Below are 13,275 nucleotides of genomic sequence, written 5' to 3'. Positions count from 1 at the left end.
CCTCTTTTCCTGGGACTCGGACTTGGCCGCACTAACCACCCCGCCCCCAACGATATGAGAACTTACTACTATTTTATTAATAATTACTGGAGAGTTCGTAGGAACTTGGAACAGCCTGAGGATACCAAAAAGGGAAAAGAAAAGAAAGAGAGAAGAAGGAAAAATCGGATTGACTGGAAAGTTTATTTTAAAAATCATCTTTGGGATGGAGAGGAACCTTTGGCTCGGATTGATTTTGTGGCAATAGCTGCGAATTCCAGGAGTGCATTTTTGTCATAATTAAACCCTTAATTTTAAAACCAAAATATACGTTGGACCAAAACACAGGGAGTCCCTACTTTGTTTCTTAAAGGAATATAAAATGAGCAGAATCCACTCTTGGATTGTGCTTATGTGTGAAAGAAGAAAACAATACAAACCCAAAATATTTCACGAATCATTAAAACGGTGAGAGTTTAATTCCCATTTAAAATTTTCCTAACATTTTCAATGACACTCTTCACGCTCATAAAACATAATTCTAAAAACTTTTCGGAAGAAAACAAAATAATGTCTTTCTAATTCTCTTTTTACCCATTGCAAGGCATTCTTCCCCTCGCCATCCCTTCCCCCTCTGGTGTGCGTGTGTGTGTGTGTGTGTGTGTGTGTGTGTGACCATAGACGACCCATACTAATCAGGTCTCAGAGTAAATAGCAGCGCAGGGCGATCTCAATGTAAATTGCGCTTGTCAGAAGCGCCCCCCCCCCCCCCTCACTTTCTCTCCTCCTTCCCTCGCCAGCCCGTAAGTAGGTAGCTAAGAGGGAGGGGAAAAAAAAAAAAAAGAAAGAAAGAAAAAGAGGAGGGGGGAGGGGCTCTCCAACCAATGGCGTTTGGGAGGCTTGGCTAACCTTAGCCTCCCATTTTCTCTCCCCCCTATTCAGGGCTCTGACCAGTCAGTCGCCTTTGATTATCAGTTGCCAGCAGCCCTTCTCTTGGCTCCTTGACACGAGCTCCATATAAGGCAGCGATCTCCATAGAAACGTGTCAGTTTCAATAGTAGTGTCAAAGTTCACTATATACAGACATTCGCGCAGATCCCCCTTTCGGAAACACTGCTCTGCGAGTCCTCCCGTTTAAACGCATTCAATTTTGGGGTCTCTCTCTCTTTCTCTCTCTCTCTCTCTTCTCTCTCTCTCTTTCTCCTCCGCCTCTCTCTCTCAATCTCTCTCTTTCTCTCTTCTCTCCCCCCTCTCCTCTCGCCCCTTTCTCTTTTCTTACATATTCTATTAGTTGTTTCCCCCCGTATTCTTCTTCTTTCTCTCCTTTTTCTCCCTCCTCCTTGTCCCTTTTACTCCATTCCTGCAGAAGAGTGAGGGCTAAACTTAAAAAAAAAAAAAAGGAGGAGGAGGAGGCACCCCCTCGTATTCTTCTTATCGTTATTTTATACATATATGATTTTTTTTGGAGGGAGGGTGTTGGTTCCCGGCTGAAGAGCACTTATTTAAAATACTAAAAAAAGAACATTTTTGGGCGATCTCCAGGGTTTTTTTAACTAGCTCTGTGTGTTATAGCAGAAGAAGCAGAAGAAGGAGCAAGAAAGAGGAAAAGAAGAGGATTATTTATTCGACCTACTTTGGATGTCTCTCTCGTTTTTTTTTTCTTTTTCTTTTTTTTTTTTTTTTTTTTGCAATTCTTTTTCTTCTGATTTTTATATTTTCTGTTTCGCTGTGAATTCGTCGCCGGCGTGAATTATCTCGTGTTTTTCTCCCCCTCCGTCACCTCCCGAAAGAAAAAGGCAGCGAGAGCCCGGCGCCACCGGCACAACAAAAAGAGCAAAGTGTGTGATCCTCCTCGCTGGCTGCCTCCCGCTCTCCAGCGCTGCCTTCCTGAATGGCTGGTTGCGTCCGGCCCTGGACCTGGCCCCCCGACACCAGCGCGCTCTGATCGCCGCCGGCAGCCTCGCCCCGCGCCCTGCTCGGCTCACCGCGCTCCCCTCAATCCCGAGCCCAGCGAGGGCTCCCGCCGGGACAGCGGCGGCGGCGCGGGCGGCCCCGACCCGAGCTCGCGCTCCGGCTGCAGCCCCGACTCCAGCTCGGACTCCGGTCCGGGCCCCGGCTCCTCCAGCGGCGCTCGCTGCTGCAGCTGAGGCAGCGGCTCCAGAGGCGCCTGCAACCTCGACCTCCTCCTCCTCCGCCGCCGCCGCCCTCGCCGGCTTCCTCTATGTCTGCTCTGCCGGCGCACAGCGCGTAGCCCCAGTGGCCGGCGGGCGGGCGGGCGGGCGCCCGGCGCGGGTGAGCGAGTGTGTGTGCGAGTGTGTGTGTGCGCGGGGGTGCGGGCAAGGCGGAGGGTGAGTGTGTGCGCGCGCCGTGGCCCATGCCCGCCGCCCCCGGCGCTGCGCCCCGCGCCGCTACCGGCTGCCGCCTGTGCCATTTCTGATTTTGCAACTTGGTGAAGAAGAAAAAAGCGAGAGAAGGGAGCTTGCTCGCTGGGGGGGGGGGGGGAGGGGGGGAAGGAGAGCGTGGCCCCCCCAGGATCGGAGCGCGGGGGGAGCGGGCGAGGGGAGCAGGGGTGTTGGGGGGGGAGCCTGAGAGCCTGGGGGGGGCTGCAAAAAGAGAGAAAGAAAACAGCAGGAACCACAACAAAACGCCAGCCGGGCGGGCGGGCGCGCAGCAGCAGCGGGGCGGCCGAGGCAGTAGCGGCGGCAGCGGCGGCGGCGGCGGCGGAGGCAGCGGCTGGTGCCCGGCTCGGGCTCGGCTCCCGCGACCCCGGGGCGCCGGGCGGGCCCCCCGCCCCCTCCCCCTCCCCCCTTCCCCTTCCCCTTCCCCTCCCAGCGCGCCCGCGCGCCCCGCGGCCCTCGGCGAGCAGCTCGGCTCCCCCCAGCGCTCCCCGGGCCCAAAGATATGGCAATGGTAGTTAGCAGCTGGCGAGATCCGCAGGACGACGTGGCCGGGGGCAACCCCGGCGGCCCCAACCCCGCAGCGCAGGCGGCCCGCGGCGGCGGCGGCGCCGGCGAGCAGCAGCAGCAGGCGGGCTCGGGCGCGCCGCACACGCCGCAGACCCCGGGCCAGCCCGGAGCGCCCGCCACCCCCGGCACGGCAGGGGACAAGGGCCAGGGACCGCCCGGCTCGGGCCAGAGCCAGCAGCACATCGAATGCGTGGTGTGCGGGGACAAGTCGAGCGGCAAGCACTACGGCCAGTTCACCTGCGAGGGCTGCAAAAGTTTCTTCAAGAGGAGCGTCCGCAGGAACTTAACTTACACATGCCGTGCCAACAGGAACTGTCCCATCGACCAGCACCACCGCAACCAGTGCCAATACTGCCGCCTCAAGAAGTGCCTCAAAGTGGGCATGAGGCGGGAAGGTGAATATTTATTCTGTGCTTCTCTCCCTGAGCTTCGCCCGCCTCCCCGGCCCTCTTTCTTTCTCTCTCGCGGGGGTGGCTGCTGTATGGGGCTGGGGTTCCTGCGGTCCCGGCTCGTCCCAGCTTCCCCTGTCCCCGCTACCTTCCTCCCCCGGCGTCTCCAGCCGCCCCCCCCCCCACCCCAGCTCGCTGCCGCTGCCTCCCCCTCCCGGCCTGCGCTCCTCTCCCCGGCTCCTCCACCCCACCCTCTGCCTGCTCAGGATTTTGTCCCTGGGATCGTGAGCTGTGGCTTAAAATCCCCTCCCTCTGTCTTGGATGTGCTCGGTGCGTGTATCTTTCCCGCGTGTGCGTGAGGATGCTTGGGGCTGGGCTGGCATGAACTTGGGGAGGGGTGCTTATTTCCCCCGGAAAACTCTGTTTCTGTGTTTTTTCATTCCACTTTCCTCTCCACCTCTTCATGCCCTTTATTTAAAATGGGGGAGGGCTGGAGACTGGAGTACTCTGAACCATAGATTCATTACTGCATCATCCTTTTGGAAGCTTAGCTTGGAAAAAGAGGAGTGAGATTTATTGCACTTGTAGGTCTAATTAGGGGGGAAGGGGGGCTTCTGGCCTGTTCACTGGTTCCCTCTCCTCTTCACCGAGCTGGGGCCGCCTCCTCCAGAGCTGTGGCCTTGTTTTCACCCCTCTACTTTCAAAGGAAAGTTTGTGACTGAACCGTGCTTTCATAGTTGTGTCATTTTTTTTTAAAGCATGATACTCGTTTTATTTCTTCACCAAACTCCACCCTCTGCTTAAATACTGCATACAAATTACAATTTACAGCGGCATTTACCGATCCTTCTGATTTGGCTATAATGCATAGACTGCAGCTGGCATGAGCTTCCACATCATTTAATCCCTGTGTTGTATGGCTTTGGTTTCTTTTAACACAACTTTTGATGTTGTATTTAGATATGCTTCATGTTCATGTGGCAAGAGATGCAGCACTTTTCTTATAAATATATCTAGCCATTTACAATTAAAGTTTATCTCCTGACAATCATTAAAGATGTCTTATAGTCAAATTAGTGATCCAGTCAATTTTGTAGAATGTAGATTACTCCTTCTTGTAACTGACTTTAAAATTATATTTTATATGCCACAAGAAAAGAAATTGAATTCCTTCAGATCTCAAGGAGCAGGCAAATATGACGACTTCATTTCTAGCTCCAGGGAGATTTTATAGGCATCTGAAAAACAAAAAACAAAACAAAACAAAAAACTTTGAATTGTACTCTCATTTAATTGAAAAATAACTGCCAAGTTCAAAACTGTAATTAGAAAAAAGTATTCTAGCCATTATGTTTCAAGAGCTTAAGTTGCACTGGGGCTTGCATTAAAATTAGAATCAATGCAAACTTAAGAAAATAGTGTATAACCTGAAGTAAGATAGCTACGTGTACATGGACATATCTATATTAATTTGCTGGGGGGGGAAAGTTCAGTAGCCCTAACTTTTCCTAAAGTTGTCTTTGTTTACATGGCAATTTAAAACGCTGGCACTGTTGAAGTAAAACATACACATTAAAAAAAAAAAAAAAACTTTGGTCAGCTTTAAGAACTCAAAGCATGCTTACGTTTTGCATTCAGATGGTTAATGAATCCAGTGTTTTTGCAGTTGCAAGCTCGTGCATTCACTGGGCAAAAGCTGGCTGCAGGTTGCAGTGGCACCGCGCAGGACAGACATTAATTATATTTTCCACTTTTTTCAATAATGTTTGGCTACTGTAAGTTCAACTTTTTTCTTGATTTTTTTTCAATTTTTTGTTGCTTTTAACAGTGAGAACCTTGTGTGGGGCGATGGGGAGGAGGGGATAGGGGAGGGGTGCAGGATACTTGTTTTCTCTTCAAAAGTTAAGTGGTTAGTAGGGTATGTAACTTGTATCTATTTTAAGGATAATTCCGTAGCATTTTTAGAGAATATGGAAACATTTTGAGCAAAACCAGCTTGCTTGCAAATGAAGAGGCAGCTAGGCATTTGCCTAGAACCACCACCTTTCTCTGGTTTCGCCTGTTTTTGTTTTTGTTTTACCCTGATTTGGTTCCTTCTGGAGGGGTGAGTGGGATTTCATTAATCTGTGTGTGACTTGTTGGTGGTCGAGGGGCTGGGTGGCATTTTCTTGGCCATACCGGGCTGGGGGCCCGTAACTCAGGCCTAGTTCTGGCAGGGCTGGGGTGGCCAGGGGCGCAGGAGACGGCTGGGCATACCGAGCCGCGGAGCTGGAGGGCTTCACCCCAGATTGCCTCCGGGTATGGGCTGTGAGAGCGAGCGCCAAAGGAGATGCTCCGGGGCGCTTGTGGCTGCGGGAAGAACCTCCGCATTGTGTCGGGTGCGCTGCGGCACGGGATGTTCGCAAGCCCCCTGGATGCACATTGCCTCTTTTCTCTCTTTCTTTTCGTCAGCGGTTCAGCGAGGAAGAATGCCTCCAACTCAACCCAATCCAGGCCAGTACGCACTCACCAACGGGGACCCCCTCAACGGCCACTGCTACCTGTCCGGCTACATCTCGCTGCTGCTGCGCGCGGAGCCCTACCCCACGTCGCGCTACGGCAGCCAATGCATGCAGCCCAACAACATCATGGGCATCGAGAACATCTGCGAGCTGGCCGCGCGCCTGCTCTTCAGCGCCGTCGAGTGGGCCCGCAACATCCCCTTCTTCCCGGATCTGCAGATCACCGACCAGGTGTCCCTGCTACGCCTGACCTGGAGCGAGCTGTTCGTGCTCAACGCAGCCCAGTGCTCCATGCCGCTGCACGTGGCGCCGCTGCTGGCCGCCGCCGGCCTGCACGCCTCGCCCATGTCCGCCGACCGCGTCGTGGCCTTCATGGACCACATCCGCATCTTCCAGGAGCAGGTGGAGAAGCTCAAGGCGTTGCACGTCGACTCGGCCGAGTACAGCTGCCTCAAAGCCATCGTGCTGTTCACGTCAGGTGAGGCTGCGGCCGCTGGGAGGGCAGGCCGCGCCGGGAGCGCCCGCAGGCCCCGCTCCGCTCGGGCCCGGCCTCCTGCGCCGCGCCGCTGCACCCGCCGCGGCCGGGCCCTCGCCGGACCTCCGGCCTGGCCGGGACCTGTGGCCCCCGCGCGGGGAAGCGGCCGGCGGCGCCGCTGCCATCTTTGGAGCGCCGCGGTGCGGGAGCTGAGGCGGCGCGGGCGCGGGCGGCTAGGTGGCCCGGCCTGGCGGCCTGGAGCCCCGCGCGGGGCCGCGGCTGCGGCGGCGGCGGCGGCGGCGGCGGCGGCGGCGGCGGGCGCGTGGCTGGCGGGGGGTGGGGCGGGGAGGCGGTGCCGTGGATCCGTCTGGCTGCGCGTGTGTGCGGTGTGCATGTGTGTGCGATGTGCGTGTGCGTGTGTGCCGGAGCTCAGCGTTTCTGGGGGAGGAGAGGGAAGGAAGAGAACGTGGGAATGTGGCTTTCTCCTCTGTGTGGCACGCTCCCTGGCTGACTTTCCCGACACAGTGAGACACAGAGAGGGAGAAAGAGAGGAATACGGGCAAATAAATCATAAATAATCCCGCTTTATTGCATCCTGATTTTCCCTTATCGGAAACCATTCATGTTTGCAGTTGCTGAGGTTATTGAGGGTCGTAAAAAACGTATTCGATCTAATCAAGAAAGATGAAAAACAAAAGCAATACTGTAGAACCCGCAAGTATGGGAGGATTCCCGCCCCGGAGATAAATCTCATAGCCACGCAAAACGCACGAACATTGGAAATTTAACAGAGTGCCTTAAAAATATCAAATTAAATGTAGGCAGTGGTAACATGCATGTTAACAATTTCTCTTATGATAGATGGTTCAAATTAACTTCCAGGAAAATGCATTAATGTTGCCTTTGAAGGCTCTGGTCCGAGCCTCTGAGAACACTGCCCCCCTTTTATTATTGTAACCTGCAAGAGGGAAACATATAAACACCCAGGACAGCAGGTAATGGGGGGAAATAAAAACAAAGCCAGAAAGGACGCTGGTGGGGAACAGAGCTGCTCAAACTGGGTCTCGGGCCTTGCCCACTGTGAGTAGGGTTAGCTGCCGGTTTACCACCATTATTGGCGCTATTGTTTTTAATTCCTCCATTCAGAGAACAAATAAACCATCCTAATAAATCTATCCTAGAGGCAGGACCTCCAAAGGCCAAATTAAAACTACTCTTGAGCAGAGATGGCAAAACCCCTTTCCCAAGGCCTCATTGAACAGTAAGCAGTGGTATAATCTATCAATATTTCCTGGCTTTCATGCGTGAAGAATCATATTTACATTGTATTAAAATGACTCTTAAATTTGCACAATATTGTAATGTAGCAAATGTAGTATTAATATCGATCTGAACAGCAGATAATTTATTTAGACAAGAGCATCTCATTTGTATGCAGGGTGGCCTGAGCTGTGGACTTGGACTGCCCCCCTTTTACTTTCAGTGCAAATGCAGGTCTGCTAGTGGGAGAGGGAGTTATTCTTTGCAAGAGGATAAAGTGCGAACCTTAAAACAAATGGAAGATTTATTGAATAGCCTCCTCGGTGTTTGAATGCATTTTATCTTAATAAGTCTTCTTGATGGAAACGTGTTTTTCAAAAGTGACAAAGAGCCTGGGAAGCAGCGACCCGGCTGCTTTAGCTCTGGCAGGCCTGGGGCCTGTCTGGCTCTCCACTACCCAGCTCTTTAGCCAAATTAATCAGGAAGCAAGCCAGTGTCGGGGAAGCTGGGGTTTTAAAATCTCATCCAGTGAGGTGTCTTGAAGCAGAAATGTGACTTGGAGCTGGACAGAGGTCTTCTCAAGAAAAGTCTCCCTCCCTTTTCCTTGTCCCCCCCCCCTAAGGTTCTTTGAACCCCCTTGACTTTTCTGATCTCCTGCCCTTTCCCAGAGAGAGGCAAGGACTGTGCAGGCTGTAAGGAAGACTGTGGAATTATTCATGCTTTCCTTTCAACTTTCCATCCTAGAATGTCCCTGTGAAAAGTGTTCCTTTAAAAAAAAAGTTTTCACAAAGATATTTCTTAAACCAAATCTTCAAGGTGTAAGGGAGGCCGAGAAGTGAACAATAACATTATTTTGTTGGAAAAATTGCAAGAAGAATATCTGAAAGTGGAAATAGAGCTGTCAGTAGTAATTCACCCCCCTTATCCATACAACACATTTCCACTTTTGACTAAACTTGTTTTGATTGCTAGCCAGAAGGGAATTCATGGGAAGCCTTCTCAAAGTCATCCAACTTTTAAGCAAACTTTGAATGATGGAAAAGACAGTTTTAGACATATTGTCCAACGAGGTTTACTCCGGATAAGTATTTGAAGCTGGCACGGGGGTTCCCTGTGGTGGTTTTCACATTTGGCCTCCGGATGGTATATTTAATCCTTAATATTCTGGACAGCATCCAAGGACTAGGTCATGACCTGAACTTACTTTTTTAAAAAAATTCATTAATTCATACACCTCAATATTCTCTCAGATAAATGAGACTTTCCCCGAAAGGAGCCTTCTAGTTAACATAAATACAAGAAATCCATTTTCAGCACAATAATAACTTTGATTTCTAGTTATGGCAGCTGATTACATCTATATTTCCTGAACACTAAACTCTTCTGAATGCACAACATGAAATACATTCTCTGCACTACAAAGGCTAAGCTGGGAGGGCCTGAGCGGTAATGGTTATTTATTTACATAATTTCTTTTCCAGATACTGTAGAAGAAATATTGAGGGTTCCCACATTGACACTACCATATACAAAGCGAGACATGGGTTTTGCACATTCTGCCTCCTTTTCTTATCTGGGTATAACTCATGGAGTGTAAATATGTACTGCATCACACCCCCTGCTCACCTAGTTTCGCTACCACAACCAGACGATTGATCGGAGAGCTCATACTGTCAGTCCACAGTTGGGGGAATTCTGTTGCAGAAATATCCAAAGTGGGAATGAATATCTAGAGTGGGAAGCCAAGCCCAAATTAAGGCTCCTGCCCGAGGGAGGCTACAGGGCTGGCCGGCTGGCACTTTGCAGCGGGGCCCAGCTACAGGCATTCTGCCTTCAGAGGAGGAAAGAACTCGATGCAGCCAACACAGGGCCCAGGCATGCCTTTCCTGGGCTTCTCTCCCTTGGAGTAGCCTAGCTGGGGGAAGGGTAGTGACCTTGCACCCTGGGGGCCCTAAGTGTAAATATCAGATAAATATTTTACAAACCTGAGGAGACTCCATATGGGTCTTTTTAAAAAAAAAAAACCTGCTGGGGTATCAGTGGGTCCCTTTCATACTGCATTCTCTGAGGCTGAGAGGTATCCTGTGGCATAAGGGAAAGAGAATGCATGTCAAAGAAGATATATGTAAATAAGAGTCTGCATGGTGGTCATTCAGCAGGACCAGGTTAGGAAGCAAAGCCAAGGGCAGACCCTCAGGGTCCCCTCTCTAAGCATCGAAGCCCCAAACTGTTCCTGCCCTCATCCTGCTAACCATAAAATCTCACTGCCTTCCCAGGTCAGGCTAGTGTGACTGCACCCAAATGGCTGGCTAGAGTAATTAGACATCTGAGAGGAACCCAATCTGGATCTGGGGTCAAAGGAGACCTGCCTCAGAAGTTCCTGAATTATCACTAGTTTTATTTGTATTTTTGCTCAAGGCCATAGCCTTGTAGATGAAGGTGTTAGAATGCTTTACAAATCCCAGTTCTTGAAATAGAGACATAAAGCTCAGAAACTCAGCAGACCCAGGTTTCGCTTTGAATCATTTGCTGTGTCTTCTTAGGGTCACACTTATCCATTCACAATTATACAGTGTCCTTTTGGGGGCATTGCCATGCATGAATTTCTTTCCAGATCTATATATATTAGCAAACTCTGCCTTTGATCTCTAGTCGACCTCCTGACTGGCTAAGGGCTCCTCTGTGATCTTCCTGTTTTTAAAATATTTATTACGAATACAGGAAACAACATGGGTGTTTGAACCAAGAGAGGAAGCCTTCACTTCATTCCTCTGATTCCACCTTCCCCTCCATTTGCTTGCCTCTAGTTAGTTGATACAGTATAAACTGCTGTCTTGAAATATTTTTAGTAGACCAAGAAGAGCCCTTGGTTGACGTGAGATTAAACACACAGGTTTTGAGATGCTTCCTTGGGTACAGGTCCTGCCACAGGAAGCCTATATCCCCAAATCCCCCCTCAACTCCCCACCTCCCAGTTCTGAAGCAGAAACAGCAGCTGTCTCCGGTCCAGCTTTGTGTCTGATCGCTGAAGTTGTCTCCTTTCTGCAGCCTGGAGTAACTGAGCCATATTCCTTCTGATTATCATACAGCTTACAGAGATGGGACCAATTTTCAATTACGTGATCTAAGGCACAGATAGAAGTGTTCACCCTGGCTGAGGATTTGCTGCAGAGCTCTTGCTTGCATAGAGAGTGGATCGCAAATCCTCTATTGCCAAAGCAGGAGCTTGATCTGATGCCAGGCCCTGCCAGCCTATGATTTCTTACCCCCTCGCATGTGTCTATTCACTATACAATCTAGGTTCTCCTTGAGGTTTCTGCTTGGGGTCATTTAGGTTTGAGAGGGGGACTCCAAGAAGCATTTTAGAACTGCCTCCAGGCTGCATATTTAGTCAGGGCTCCTGAATACCCCAAAACCAGGGGCAGAAGGGGCAGAAATCCTCCCTTTAATGAGCACAACGGAAAAGATGCTCCCCTGAAGGTGGAGGACAGGTTGCTGTGTACAGCAAACATGGCTCCAGCATCGTACATTATTTAATCCAAAGGTGAAAGAGGAGAAACAAAGGGACTGGAGAGGTTGCTGCCTCTTCAAGTGTGTGCCTGTCTCTCCAGCTCCCCAGGCCTGGTGGGAGTTTGATTTGTTTGTATTTGTGTTGGGGGCCGGGGGAAGGAAATAGTGAAGAAGGAGTAGGGAGGCATGGCGGGGAGGATTTCTTTTCTTCTTCCTTCTATTTCTATTTTTTCCCCTTTGCTCCTTAAAAGAAAAAAAAAGTAAAATGAACGGCTTGCTGTTTGTGACTTTGCTGTCCGCTGACCTAACCGTGTGCCCCCTCCCCTTGTCTCTCCTTCCGGTGGCTGCTTGGGCAGATGCCTGTGGCCTGTCGGACGCCGCCCACATCGAGAGCCTGCAGGAGAAGTCTCAGTGCGCGCTGGAGGAGTACGTGAGGAGCCAGTACCCTAACCAGCCCAGCCGCTTCGGCAAACTGCTACTACGACTGCCCTCGCTGCGCACCGTATCCTCCTCGGTCATCGAGCAGCTCTTCTTCGTCCGTTTGGTAGGTAAAACCCCCATCGAAACTCTCATCCGCGATATGTTACTGTCTGGGAGCAGCTTCAACTGGCCTTACATGTCTATCCAGTGCTCCTAGACCTTGGGCGCTTCCCACCTGCCCCCACCCCCTAGAGACTCACAGGACCGGCGGGGGGCCGTGGACTCCAATGCCGCGGGGACACCAGGCGGCCGATGCAGGGTGCGGTGGGCCGGGCAGCGGGGAGGAGGGCCAGGGCGACAGGAGCAGCCCACCGTGCAGAAATGCAACCCGAGCTGCAAACCAGGAGAAAAAGAGACTCTTTTTAGTGTCAGATCTGTGGACACGTTGGAAAGGAAAGGAAAAAGACCTTGTGTCTGATGAGAAAAAGAAAAAAATTTGGAAGAGAGGACCATGAAAATTTTAATAAAACAGAAGGAGACTAACGGACCTTCCAGGATTTATTGTGGACAGATGTGGATATATTCTGTACAGAAAACAACACACATGGAAGTGGACCGAATCCTATGTAGAAACACACACACACGCACACACACACACATTGTTATTCATTTTGTAAAATACTAGTCTTTATTTTCATTTTTTTGTAAAATTTAAACATCGTATGCACATAAAAAAGAAACAAGAATTAGGGGAAAATAACATTTTCCAAATAATTATTAAAAAAATTGTCCTGTGTCTATGTATCTATATCTGTTTTGTATTTTTTTCTGGTTCCAAACCAGATTTCCTGTGATTCTATACTAATAATTTTTGATATAACCCTTTGCTTCTTATAATGAGTGCGATATATGTTGTCGAGGCTGTTCTTCAAGAATTAAAATTGAAGTGAAAATTTAAACAAAAAATAAAAGAATTTAGCAAAACCCACGTGTCTGGTTGCTTGACAGATGTCATCAGTGCAAGAGAACCCTCCAATTAATTTCCACTCTGATTATTATTAGAATGGCGGGGTGAGGGGGAAAACTTTTAAGGTCCATTACCAAGTTGGCTAGATTTATTTCCTAAAAGCAAGCAGCTGCTTTGGTTTTGTAAATGCGGAAGGCCAGGCTCTGCATGGGACAGAGTGGGGGGTGGGTGTCAGGGCACTTCGGTGCCGGCAGCAGCCATTGTGACCTTGTAGGTGGTGGGCAGCCAGCACTCAGCTGGCCAGGAGGCTGGAGCAGGCCCGGTCCCTCGGGGTTGAGTCTCTGCGCTGCCTGCTTCAGTATCTGCAGGTGGGAACTTGCCTGGCTGGAGAGGATGGAGCCCTGACAGTGGGGGGGTTCAGCATGGAGAGGGCCACTCTGACACCTCTGCGTCCCATCTGTGACTGGAGGGTCAGCCTCTTCCCAGCTCTGGGAGAGAAAGCTGGGGATTCAGCTGCGAGCCCTGGCTTTGCTCCTCCTGTGGTCCGCTATATCTGGCTACGGTTTGCCCTTCACTCCAGACCCTGTCACAGGGGTTTCCCGGGAGGGCCCTCTAGCTCTGTGGGGCATCTGGAAGGGCCCCACTGTGGCACTTAGGAGTGTAGACCTGGAACCTGGGAGTCCAGCAGCTGGGCTGGAGCAGATTCTTTCCAGAAGCGGTGTGTGCGTCTTAGTGGCCCTTTCAGGGCAGCAACCTCCTGCTGAGGTCTCCCCTTTGGGGTGTGTGTGGGTCTGCTCTCTGCAACAGC

The 13,275-nt window shown here is 50.8% G+C and overlaps 1 protein-coding gene across 1 annotated transcript; it reads left to right on the top strand.

Moving 5' to 3' along the window:
• The first annotated feature begins 690 nt into the window (after positions 1-690).
• Positions 691-12,484, top strand: NR2F1 (nuclear receptor subfamily 2 group F member 1). The gene is made up of 3 exons (XM_027100625.1): positions 691-3,340; positions 5,786-6,313; positions 11,437-12,484. The coding sequence occupies exons 1-3, from the start codon at positions 2,881-2,883 to the stop codon at positions 11,715-11,717; spliced, it is 1,269 nt and encodes a 422-aa protein (XP_026956426.1). The 5' UTR covers positions 691-2,880; the 3' UTR covers positions 11,718-12,484.
• The last annotated feature ends 791 nt before the right edge of the window (positions 12,485-13,275 follow it).

Source organism: Aethalodelphis obliquidens, unplaced genomic scaffold (assembly GCF_003676395.1).
Source record: "Aethalodelphis obliquidens isolate GAN/ISIS:26980383/991018 unplaced genomic scaffold, ASM367639v1 scaffold4, whole genome shotgun sequence".
Classification (NCBI taxonomy): Eukaryota; Metazoa; Chordata; class Mammalia; order Artiodactyla; family Delphinidae; genus Aethalodelphis; species Aethalodelphis obliquidens.
This window is presented reverse-complemented; position numbering and strand designations above follow the sequence as displayed.

Bases quoted from the DNA above. Each gene is read 5' to 3' on its own strand.
- NR2F1 (XM_027100625.1), top strand. From the start codon at position 2,881: ATGGCAATGGTAGTTAGCAGCTGGCGAGATCCGCAGGACGACGTGGCC. The intron at 3,341-5,785 runs GTGAATATTTAT...TCTTTTCGTCAG, and splicing joins AGTGGGCATGAGGCGGGAAG to CGGTTCAGCGAGGAAGAATG. The intron at 6,314-11,436 runs GTGAGGCTGCGG...CTGCTTGGGCAG, and splicing joins CATCGTGCTGTTCACGTCAG to ATGCCTGTGGCCTGTCGGAC.